Below are 12831 nucleotides of genomic sequence, written 5' to 3'. Positions count from 1 at the left end.
CAGATGTCTCTCCCTCGTGCTTCTCTAACAATGTCCCTTTGAAGACCTTCCCTCACCCCATTAACTACAGAAGCAGTACGCGATGGCTCTTCTCCTAAATATTAGTTACACGTGATGAATGTGTTAGTCCTATCCAACCCAATCCAACATAATGCTGTACGTATGTAATTCTTCCAGAATTACAAATCTATCAAAAAAACTTCAAGTTAGACAAAAACCAATAGATGCAATACAAAAGGCACAATTATTTTGAAATACCAACCTGAACAATCCAGACCACTTTTTAAGAAGTGTTTCATTGTATTGGTCTCTTATCTCAAATAAAAGATCAAACAGTCTGTTCACAGGAAAACCATAGCCCTAAAGTATGAAAATGAAAAGAGTAAATAATTCAACAACTAATACACTCAATTTCTATCACATCACTTCAGGGCTCTGAGATGAGACTTATTATTCAATCTTGTCACTTCTATAAAACAAATTATAGCACTTTAAACACTCTACTACAATTAGAAGATTATATATTAAATTCTTACCAAATACTTCATTCTATGCTTTTGGTTTTCAAGCAGAAATTTGTCCCATTTCTCTATAACATTTTAACATGCTATTTATGCATATAACTAATCTTTTTTATCAGTCTGTTAAACATTGCAGGAATACTTGCCAACAATGTTCGTTTGGTCTTTCAGCTAGAGTTAATAACTGAGATGCTGCTCTTGCGTAAGATCAGAAGTAAAGCATTTACAAAAGACAAAAACGTACACAAATTACAAAGCTATCATTAATTTTGCACAGATATGAGTAATTGGATGCTAGCTGGATAGCCCAGAGTGCACACATTAAGTTGATAACACTGAAAAGGAGGAACCAAGGCAAGAAATACTTTTTTTTTTTTTTTTTTTAAACATTGCGTAATTTTGTTCTTGATTCATATACACGATTCAGGAAAACCCAAAGCACTGCACTTACTCACCTAAAGGAAAAATTTTACTCTAGGAATTTCAGTTAAATTACTAATATAGTATGTACCTGCAAAGTATCAGCAAATACTACAATGAGATTCTTCAGTTCCAGAACAAGGTCGGGATCACTGCAATATGACTGAAAGTGAGAAATTCTGGTTTTGATAAAGGATTTAACATATGGGACATATGTCTTCAAAGAACATCAGCACAGCAGGTTAAACTCTCCAGCCTTATTCCTTTACCTGACTGCCTGCCTTAGTGAAACTTAGACTCACTTGTCTTCACTTAGTCCAGCTACATAGAAGTATGACAAATTTTTAAATGAACTATCAGTAGTACAAAAGGTCAGAAAAAATAAACTAAAATGTGAGATTCAACAAATATCAGTAAATTGTACTGAGATTCAAAATCAGCAAATTACATTTATTTCAGTGGAATATAAACACACATCAAAATGCTTTGCTAAATCAACATCAGAGAAGTTTCCAAAGGACGTTCTCTTGAGCTCTAAGCCTGGGTCTAACTAGTGCTATCTGTGCCACCTCAGACAGTTTCTCAGCTGTATGGGGAAAACAGTACAAAATACTTTTAAAGTAAGTTCAAATCACAAATTTCATAGTAAAAAGTCAAGACATTAAAATTTAAGTCATTTAGTAGAGTAAATAACTTATTTTCAGAGGTGTGGAGTCATACAACTAAGGCTTTCACCTCAGCTTCACTATTTGCAATACCGGATAAAGTAAAAAAATATTTATATTAAAATCATTTTAAGCAGCAGGAGAATATAGTATTGGTTAGAGACTATAGTATTGGTTAGAGACTATATATGCCTTTCTTTAATTTTTGCTCTTAGCATACTTTAATTAAGTTAAGGGTTTGGTTTACAACACCTCATAAGACAACATACACCTATCTAAACATTAGTCTGTACCAGGATGATGTTAGAAAAAGACTGTGATAGAATTGGTTTTGATGGGAGTTATAAATTTTGAGAAGAAATAGTGATCAACTACATGACAAGACACTGAGGAGTTCTTTAGAGATTACTTTTACTCCTTAAATTACCATATTCTTACATAGATGTATAAATCCGTACACAGACAATTAACTTGCAAAGTATTTAGCTTAAAAATATGCTGAATATATCTCAATATATCCTGGTTCTCTCAAATGAATAAAAAAGTATGAGAACATCTCATGTACCACTGATCAGTAAAGGTCCTATAAAACTATAGTTGCAATGTGAACTTTTTCCCCATTTTTCCTCAGTTTATATGAAATGTAAAACATTCCGTGAATTAAAAATCAATTGTAATAAAACTAAAAATAATATTGCATAAAGGAACTGCTTCTACCAAACATTAAAAAGGAAAAGATGAAACTCTTCTATTTTTTCTGACAGTAAAAGTTACACCAATAGTAAACTATGAAGAAATTTACTGTCAGTCTGAGTGAACACTGGTATTCCATTGGTTTTCACAGAGGAATAAGAAATACCATGCAGCCATTCAGCAACACTGCAGCTAAGGTAGAAATGTAACTTTAGGAGACACACTTTGAGTGTACTGAAATACTGAGTTGATACAGAATTTTTCTAATACCTTTACTTCAACATAAACATATTACTACTACAGCATTGAAGAGAGAGCTCTAAGGGTTTTGCAGTTGGAGTTTATTTTGGAAACACAGCATTTGGAATGATAATTAGGAACTATTTCCTGGTGGTGCTTTCAGTGCTGAACTATTCAATCTGATCTAATGAAGAGGTCAGTTGAGACTAATGAGGAAGGATTGCAATAATAACAGCAGATTAACTCTGCATATTCTAAACTGCTGGACTAAGAGAAGGTTTGGAAGACCCAGTGAGTTGTAAATCAGTGGAGGATTATGCAAATAGCCCATGGCTGCGGATCACAGCCTGATACTGTTGGGAAAAACAAAAGCTTGGCAGGCTCCCTCCCAAAACTGAGTAATTTTTAATCACAAGGAAAAGAAAAGATGAGGTGTAATTTTTCACTTTATTACTATCCCAGCTTTAAATATACAGAGCTCTGAAGTAAGACGATTTAAACTGCAATACAGATAAGACTTCTCACTTACTGAATGTGTTCTAAGAACAGCAATGATCTTGGAAAGGGCCATGTTCCAGAGTTCATCGGTATATGTTCTCGTTACCAGCCCTTGGGTTACATGTAAAATGTGGTCTTCTACTACAAAGAAACTGAAACAAAATAATGCTTAAATTATTAAGTTGTTTTCTAATATTAGAGCAAATTCTACCCTTTCATACACAAGCATAGTCAAACCCTTCCCCACTCGAGCAATGACACTTTGGTAGGTTTGGTGTTCTGCTTTGTCCAGCATGAAGTCAAAATGTGAAACGTTTGTTTCACTCCAGCTGGAGCCCAGGCTGCTGGAGGGTCCTTGTGGGGACTGTGGTGGTAGGATCCAGATGCTCTTCCCCGCTCCTACCCAGCAACAACCACCCACATGATTTGTGCAGAAACTGAATCTTGCAGAAGAAAGTTTTTGGACAATGGGAGAACAGAGGGTGAATTAGGATGAATATAGTAAAACTGAAATAAAGCTTCATTTAGAAAACTTACCCTACAATTTGACTGAAGTATCTTCTATAGCCTTCTACTGTTTCATGCTTTCAGTGAAAAAGAAAACAAGTTTAGGAATAAAAATATCACTAAGTATTAGCTACAACCCAAGTCAATGCAAAACCAAAAGTATTGGTTACCATGTTTGACTGCGGCTGCAGAACTAATCTTGCTTGTTTCCTTCTTTGTTTTCTGTAGTAATTTTCAAATATTTCTCCATCACCCTAAAAAAGACAAAAGTAGTTAAAAGAAGAACATTGTCTCAGTATGAAAAAGGGACTTCTTAAATTAAGGGTAGAATTGTCTTAAACTAAGCCACATATTTTGCATTTATTCCACACATAGACCTCCAGTTGTCACCAGCAAATTTTTGCATGCATGAACTATGCAGAAATTATATATTTTTTTAAAAGTAGCCTACAGAACGTACTGTAAATAAAAATTTTGCTCATGTGCCTACATTTTGTCAAACAGTATTATGCATTTTAAGTAATACTTATGTTTCTAAAATTAAGCTTTCAGAGTATATTACTATTTATAGACAAGGCATATTACTGATTATAACTGAAACTCATTGTCTCCTAAAATATTTCTCTACATTATGCAAGAAACTAACTGCACTGTGAAGTTAAGTTACAAGAATATTTCTGTGAATATATGATACATCTGAACACTGCCTGCATTAGCTTTTTCTAGAAAAAAAAATTGAGATATATTTAATATTTGCTTATTCTCTTTGGAATTGGTAAATACAATGTGGATTTGGATTTTTCTCCCATCACGGTCCTTAAAAATACAATACCCTCTGTGCCTAATGATTATATTGTGAGGAATTCAAGTGACATGCTACCCATCTCATTAAGATGACCATTCAGTAGAAACCATCTGTCCATTTGAAATCAGTGCTACATTGACTCATCTACCTACCAAACACAATGTAACTTGTATGCAAGCAGAATAAAGCAGCTTAGCATTTTTAAGGTTTGTTTTTACATCATGAGCCTATTATTAGGCCAGTGCTATTTAGGATTCCATTACTTGGGCTTTCAAAAAAATCTTCAAATCAAATTATTACAGAGTGTATATTACTAAGCCAGCATTACTTACCTAACTCCTTTATAAGATATAATAAAGAAAGTTTAAATTTAATATCTTAAGTTCACAATGAATATTTCATCATATTTAGAAATACTGCTAACCTAACAAAATCTAGAAGTAAAAAAGAGACTTGGCTTAAAACCAAAAAAAGACACTTGGAACTGAGATGCAAATTTACTAGAACATTTTCTGTTGCAGTAGAATTTTACATACTGTGCTCTAATTCATACTAATCACACTGATCAGACTTACTAACCATTCACCTCCAGCCTAAATACTCAATGCAGTTTTCAGATGCACAAAGCCATTACTGAACTCTACTTCCACTGTCAAATCCCCACCCAGTCCTGACTCAAGCTTCTCAAGTGAAAAAGAGTAGCTGCTGTTCCCAAATCCACACCAAAAATGCAGATGTAAAATATCTTATGATTATTTACAGACCACACTATCCTATGCAGGTAAGATCAGCAATTCAGGCATAACAACTATTTCAAACAGATGTTCTAAAGCAATCAGCAGAATATAGCAACAACCCTGACTATTCACTCACTGAATAAGCAAAGGAAAGGTAAGATAAAATACACCAAAGCAATGCATTTGTTTTGCCTAGCTTCCAAAAATTCATGAGTTTATATCAATAGAAATAATGAATCAGTTCACATAGGGTTATAAATTCTAGGAATATTGCTCATATATCAAGTGTTGTTTCACACCATTATTACATTGATTTTACACTGCTATATAGCATTTAGTTAAAAGGTAACATTACACACCAAACGGATCAAGAGTGTTTTCACCAGAATTTAAATATAGAGCATTTCACATATATGAAGAGCTTTTTTTAGCCCATATATTATCACCCAGAAGTTTCTAGTCTAAAGAAAGATTACTTGTCAATAAATACAGTCTATGTTTGGTGTGTATGAATCTTGCAACCACCAGGCTGCAATCACAAGCTATGCAGTATCCTGAGGTACATAAAATCCTACTTTCTTCTTCAATATGAAGAAGCAAAGTAGAAAACTTCTGCCCTGTGTAAAAATATTTTTTTCTACAACTTTGTAGCAGAGAGAGAATTCACTAAGAAGATGACATTTGCTGTGAGGTAAGTCCTTAATATAGAAATGTAATGAATACCCATCTGGTATCAACTCCCCTCCTTTGCTGTCATCATGAATTTCTCCAAACTCCAGAAAAGATGATTTACAACAGGAGGCAAACAAGAATGACTCCAAGAAGTCACTAAGGCAAAACTCTTGGTAAAGCTCCCACGGCTTATTAACTAGATGATGTTGTCAGGAAAGATAGAAACCCTATTCTGAAGACATCAACAACCCTTTTCTGATATCAGAGAGCACCCCAAGCTTTTTTCTGTCTCCAGTAAATTTGGAAGTTGGCAAACTTTCTCTGCAAACCCAAAAAGCATATCCTTGGATCATGGATCCAACATCAGGATCCTTGTCAAAGTGAAAAATATAATCATCATAGAATGGTTTAGGTTGGAAGGGACCTTGAAGACCATCTAGTCCAACCTCCCTGCCATGGCCAGGGACACCTCCCACTAGACCAGGTTGCTCAAAGCCCCATCCAACCTGGCCTTGAACACTGCCAGGGAGGGGGCAGCCACAGCTTCTCTGGGCAACTTGTTCCAGTGTCTCACCACACTTGTAGTGAAGAACTTCTTCCTAATATCTAATCTAAATCTTCCCTCCTTCAGTTTGAAACCATTACCTCTTGGTCCTATCACTACACACCCTGATAAGGAGTCCCTGCCCACCTTTCCTGTAGGACCCCTGAAGTACTGGAAGGCCACTATAAGGTCTCCCTGGAACCTTCTCTTCTCCAGGCTGAACAACCCCAACTCTCTCAGCCTGTCCTCATAGAGGAGGTGCTCCAGCATGTGTTATTTTAAATGTCATCTATCTATTTTACTTTCTGTTCTTTTATTGTACCAAAGGAAGAATAAACAGATGTTGTCAACTGGTGATTTAACTTTACACATTCCTTTTTATATGTTATTTCACACTTATTTCCTCTGCAAAAAGAAATTTCCTCTGCAAAAAGAAATGGTCCATTCTTTTTTTAACAGTTCTGGCAACCTATCTTTCTGTCCCTCCTGTTCTTTCATTGAGATGAATAATTATAATGTCAATTATAATTATAATGAATAATAATGTTCGGATTCCTTCTTTTAAAAAAAAAGTAACAGTGAAATAACATTTCAAACACTATTTCAAGATATAAGCTTCCATGTTACACAGCTGCAAGGATTCCATAAAAAAAAAAAAAAAAAAAAAGAGACAACCCAGCCTGAATGCTTGTAGGATTAGCAATACTCAAAAGTACTTCATCTGTATGCCCCTAATACTTATTCTATAAGTAATCTGACTTCAGAAGTAACTGAGACATAGGAAATGTGAGAAAAATAATAAAAAATTTGTTACCAAGCTTCCCCCCATCTACATTTAGGCTGTATCCAGCGCTAAACTGTAATAGCTGCTCTGTCATCTGACAACCCCTCACCAGCCAGGGAGGGGAATTGAGAAAAAGGAGCGCAGACCCACAGGTGGAAGTGAAACAGATTTTAATGAGATAACACCAATACCAAGAGATATACACAGTTATACTCAGCGAAAAGTATATCCAGTTGCCAGGAGCAGCCAAAGGAGAAGCAGAAGGAATCCAGCAGGAACCCCACAGGAGCTCACTCTCCTTAGCAAACCTTCCCCCTTTATAATGACCATGACATGATGGTGTGGGCTACCCCTGTAGCTGACTCAGGTCAGCTGCCCTGGCTGACTTGAGCCTGCCTAGCATGGCTGGCCTATGATTCTATCCCAGCCAAACCAGGACACCCTCCAGAAGTTTTTGTCCTTGTTAGCTTGTGCATTGTATCTCTTCTACAGCTGCTAAAATGGGCTATTGTGTCTCTGCCATTGAATCCAACCTAATCTGCCTGAGCACAGCCTGTCACAATCTCCAGTTTTTGCTTGCTTACACAAGATTCAGACTGAATATTCCTATGTTTTGTAATATTGATCATATCCCCCCAAATATTTGGGTAACGTGGAACACTTTGCCTCAATATTGGTATCAGCACTTTTGTAGTTCCCCAGACATGCATATTTTACATACACTCTTAAGAACACTTACGTTATTCATGTTTTGCAGTGTGTCCTTTATTACGCATATAAAATATGCAGTCATGCCCTGAGTATCCATACGCTATTCAGCTGGTTCATCCAGAACTACTACTACTCAAAGCAATATGCTTGCTTGCTTGCTTGCTTGGAACTATTAGAGTATGAAAAACACGAAAATGAACATTCAACTTCAAAAAGTAAAATATCTTTTTGAGGTCACCTTAATACATACCAAAACTGAGTAGATGTGCAAACACCTATAGACTGGAGAAAAGTCTACAAGATCTTGGGCAGTTAAAACCTGAAGAAGGAAAGGAAAAAGAAAACTATATAAAGCATCAAAAGTATGTAGTCCGCAAAATGTGATACATTACCAACAGAACTTGTTCAACTTAATAAGGACCCAAAAAAAAGATGGGTTCTCTCACAAAAGAGTAAATTAATCACTTGACTCTCCCCTCACTTTGTACTACAGTACCAGATTTTATTTGTGTTACAAGACCAGATGCCTTTCACTGTGTTTTCAGAGCACCAGATTTAAAGGTCTAAATACTCAGTTTTATTCACTTTATGAATACTGAGTATTTGATAGCTGAAAGAGTTCTAACACAAGCTGTAGTCCTCAACACAGAAATACTGGCTTTAGCAATAGCAGAATATTCCAGTGGGCCACACATCATTTACAGTGGGCATGTCATGTATAACCTAAGTTGCAACCTAATTCCCAAATAATTACAAGTTCTATCCAATTGAATGTCCCTAAACATGCTGCTAAAGCTAGCATTAATACAACTAATATTTTGGCACTACTGTCCCCCTAAAATGCTGATCTGGACGGGTGTCCCTTGAAGGTGTTCTCTGGTTCTTCCTAAACTAACGTTGACCATCTATAGACAGCATATTGCAAGCTTTGTCCAACAAACCTAAAAAATTCATTTTAAGTAAGACATACTGATTTAGTATAAAGTTACCTCTTCTTCATGTTCATCATCTTCTTCAAATGTTCGCTTCAATGTAATTTCATTCCTGGATTCCAAAATTCTGCTTCTACCTAAATGCATATTCCAACCATAGTTTACATTATTCTGCTTCTGAAGAGTAGTACTAAAGGTTTTCTGCTGCTGTGCCTGTTTTAAGAGTAGTACCAATAAAGAAGGATGTAATGCAAATTTCATCACTGATGGGTATATGCTATGACATGAAAAACAGGTGGTGCTATTGAACACACATCAGTATAGCTGCAAGATATGTGTCCTGAACCTACACCAATGATTCTGTCTTTAATCAGTTTGCAATGATAAATGAGTTCAATACCTAATTTCTGCATAATTTTTCCCTAATCCCCAGAATAAAATTTTAAAGTTAGGAAAAAAAAAGTAATCTGTAATTTCCATGATCATAAACTGCAAATAGAGAATCAATATTTAAATGAAGCAAAGTTATCACACAGTTTCCAGCTATTTGTTTGCTGTCTTCAGCTAAACCTTACTGACACCAGCTGCAGAAGCCAAATGTACTATATTGTCCTTAGTACAGAAAGAAATGCAACAAGGCAGCACAGTATAATCTTGTGATTAAGTTTCATTTATAATAACCAATGCTGCATTTTACAAGAACCTTAGGTGACAAAATGGCAACCCAACCTGAACTCTGCTCAACAAAAAGTCAAATGAAAACTTTACTTGCTCTCCAAATAAATTTTAAAACCATTAGCTGCTTTAAAGCTTGCCTAGTATCAGTGTTTTGAAGTGACAGATTATTTTGTGATGGAACAGACAAGGGCTCCAGCTGTCCCAGTCTCCTCCTGGCTCTCACCTCAGTCCTCTGTATTAGCAGTACTTTAGAAAGAACTAGGCAGTTATCTTGGCACTTCTTTCAGTCTTATTCATCCTTGCCAGCTGGCCATATAGGCTGCTCTTTCTTTTGGTGTACTAGCTGCTGAGTTACGGCCTGTCTAGGAGTTGACTACTCAAAGTATTGTGCAGTTTTTTGCAACTTGAGATATACAGCATTTCTCCTTCCCAGGGAAGGAACTACTTCTTGTCTAGGACATAGATATAAATTTGGAAAGAAAGGTTGATTCTACTGAGGTGTCACACTGCTGCTTCCTGTGTTTAGCCAGGGACCACTAGAACTGACAACTTCATGTCTAGGAGAAACTACCCAAGATGTTAACAAGCATTTCACAGCTCTCCATCTGTACTCAAAGGTCTATATGATGACTATAATCCTTAGATAAATCTTTTGGGCTAACCTGAGACTATTGACACAGATATTTTCAGTAAACAACAGGACCAAAGTCACCCTGTTAGGTTGGCTTACCTGCTTCATGGCAGTTTCCCCAATTCTGTCAGAATGCTTTCGTATACTCTCCAAGAAGTCCTTGAGATCTGACATAGATATTTCTTTTATTTCTTCACGCAGTTTTGGAAGATTTTCCATCATTATCTGGCAAAACCGGTATTGGCTAACTCTAGGAAGGTACAGATTTTCTAGCTGTTCCATTGTTTTCAAAGCAGAATAGTATCTACAAAGAGATCAAAATCAAATTATGTAGCTTATAAAATTTTAATAAAATACTTTGTCAAATATAGGAGATCAATTATCATGCATGCAATCAATATGCATCTAATGAAATTACTCTATTCTTAGAAAAATTAAGAAACAAAAGGTCATCCATATAATGCTTTAGTTTGGAAAAAAACCCAATGAACTATTGGAGTGACTCAGTCAAGCCAAAATTTTAAGTAAGCTCCTATGGAATTAGCTGTTTTGATCAACAGAGTCCTAACGCCACACGAAGCATCCTGCAGAATGGAGGCACTGAAGTCACAACAACTACCTCCTCTTCTAGACTGAATTTATTAGGGGTTTTTATGAGTCCTTTTTTCTGAAACACAAATTGCCCATCACCCAATATTGCAGCATATGCACCAAACAATGCAAAAAAAAAAAAATCTTGCAAAAGAGTGCCTGTATGTATCTGCCTTCTTTAGGTATACATGAACATATAGAGACATCCACACCCACCCTCTTTCCATCATCCTTAGCTGGAAAAAGACATGTATACACTTAGCTCAAGCAATACTTTTTCCAGCAGTACATCACATTTTGCTGTAAACCACGAATCTATTTACTCTTTTGACAAAATACAGTATATCCCACCAAGAAAATGACTACTTTGAACAAGCATTAAGGTCAGTTAAAAAAACAATACAACAAAGACTCCATAATTTTCTCTATTCTTCCATGTCCTGCTAGCCTACAGGCTATCTGTAGCAGAAATGTGGAAGATATGGCCTGGGGGGGGGGGGGGGGGGAAACCATACCAAAAAGTACTTCCTCTCATGTCCATACACTATGCAGATGTTGTACAGTTATTTAGTTACAGATATTTATAACTATGTTGCAAAATTTTACATAAGGAACAATGAGTTTAAAGAAATACTCAAGTTAAAACTAAGCGTAAAAAGTTATTTAACTGCAAAATAAATTTAAAAAATTAAAGAAAGCCCCAACCGATTTTGACAACAGAAAGCTACCAAATACTGAGACATTAACTCTCTCTATTCCTACAGTTATTTACCTGCTTCACTCTCTGTTCTCTCAGATTGCAAGGTTTGTGGGGCAAAGACTTACTTGCTAAAACCATTTATCAACTTCAGGCCTGTAGCATGTAAGTAAAATTTTAATGTTTTCAGCTGATTTAGGGAAACGTTTAAAGAGGAAATTTCAATTGAAGGAAATTGGTTTTCCATGCTTTGTCTGACAATCAGCAGAGATGAACACAAGGAGGTGATTCAGAGCTGAGTCAGGCCCCTATATGTCTGTTCTTGAAGTCAATACCCTTCTCTATTCCATTTTCAAATGTCACACAGGCTCCTAAAGCAGAATGCTTGTGAAAATTTTTACTTTATTGAAAAGATAAAGCAAAATACATGTGGGCCAATTCTGAGATAGACGGCTAAACTAAGAAGGAAATAAACAGAAACACCAGGATCAACAAATCTGTGATGTCAACCACCTTTTGAAGAGAGATGCAGGGAACAGGTTAAACATGAGTAGGACAGCAATTAATTGTAGATGTGACAATAATTTTCCTTTACACAGTATTCTTACCAGCCACTCAGCCTAGAAGGCTTTTGGAAAAATCCTTTTACTTTGGCCTACTAGTACAGAATAAGGTGAACTGATGCCTTCTAGCTTGGTCTTGAACAGGAAAAGAGAAAAAGTGAGATCAGACTGAGTTAACTTAGTTCCGACCCTTTCTTTCCACAAATACAGAGTAATATCCTTAGACGATTTTTAGCTTTTCATAATATAACCTTAGTTTCTTTTTCTTCCTGAAAGTCCTACACAATCAGTATTGGAAAATTACCAAATCATTTTGAAAGGGAAAAGTGGAATATGAGCAAAGTCCCTTCAAATGTTCAAGAAAACCTGGAAAAATGTCCTTTCCAGTTCTTTTTGCTTCTGGATATTACTTTGTAGATATAGTGAGTAAACACTTTCAAACTGAAATACAATTCAAGCTGCTGGCTCCCCTTCTGTAGACAAGCAATAATGAATTATTAATACTACAGTCGTAACTTCTTGTTCCATTCTGAAACAAACACATTGTTTTGAATTTTCTCAATCAAGACATTTCTAAGCTAACAATTCAGCTGGAGGATGGGAAAAATCTTCTCTTTTATTCCAGAACACAACTGCTTTCAGGAGACTGCAAATAAAGAGGTTTCAAGTGTAAATTAGGAGCTTTTGTTTATTATATAGTTGGTTTATATAAAATATACATAAGGCGACGGGAATGTTGCAGATAAGAAGGAGTCTGGGGGTTTGTTGTGTGTGGCTTTTGTGGTTTTTTTAATAGTAAATGACCAAGAGTGCCACATGGTGAGACTTCTGGGGAATAAAACCATAATAGCATCAAAATCGTATAAAAGGTTTTTATTTAAATTATACAGATCAGCTTATCAGAACACTGTTAGTTCATCTGGAAGGTTTTTGACTGCTGTC

General features: G+C 35.9%; 1 protein-coding gene across 5 annotated transcripts in view; it reads right to left on the bottom strand.

Annotated features, from left to right (window-relative positions):
* EXOC6 (exocyst complex component 6) overlaps window positions 1–12831 on the bottom strand; it is a 101348-nt gene that overhangs the window by 55451 nt on the left and 33066 nt on the right. For all 5 annotated transcript variants that reach the window (XM_086467412.1, XM_086467411.1, XM_086467414.1 and 2 more), the window contains 8 exons: window positions 10138–10342; window positions 8787–8942; window positions 8048–8116; window positions 3715–3798; window positions 3575–3621; window positions 3069–3189; window positions 1033–1104; window positions 263–360 (listed from right to left, as the gene is read on the bottom strand). In XM_086467412.1, the coding sequence (XP_086323538.1) occupies window positions 263–360; window positions 1033–1104; window positions 3069–3189; window positions 3575–3621; window positions 3715–3798; window positions 8048–8116; window positions 8787–8942; window positions 10138–10342 (852 nt within the window). The remainder of the gene's footprint in view (window positions 1–262; window positions 361–1032; window positions 1105–3068; window positions 3190–3574; window positions 3622–3714; window positions 3799–8047; window positions 8117–8786; window positions 8943–10137; window positions 10343–12831) is intronic.

The sequence above is a fragment of the Leptosomus discolor genome, chromosome 6 (assembly GCF_034619465.1).
Source record: "Leptosomus discolor isolate bLepDis1 chromosome 6, bLepDis1.hap2, whole genome shotgun sequence".
Lineage (NCBI taxonomy): Eukaryota > Metazoa > Chordata > Aves > Leptosomiformes > Leptosomidae > Leptosomus > Leptosomus discolor.
The sequence above is the reverse complement of the archived record's forward strand: the minus strand, read 5'-3'. Positions and strand labels throughout refer to the sequence as shown.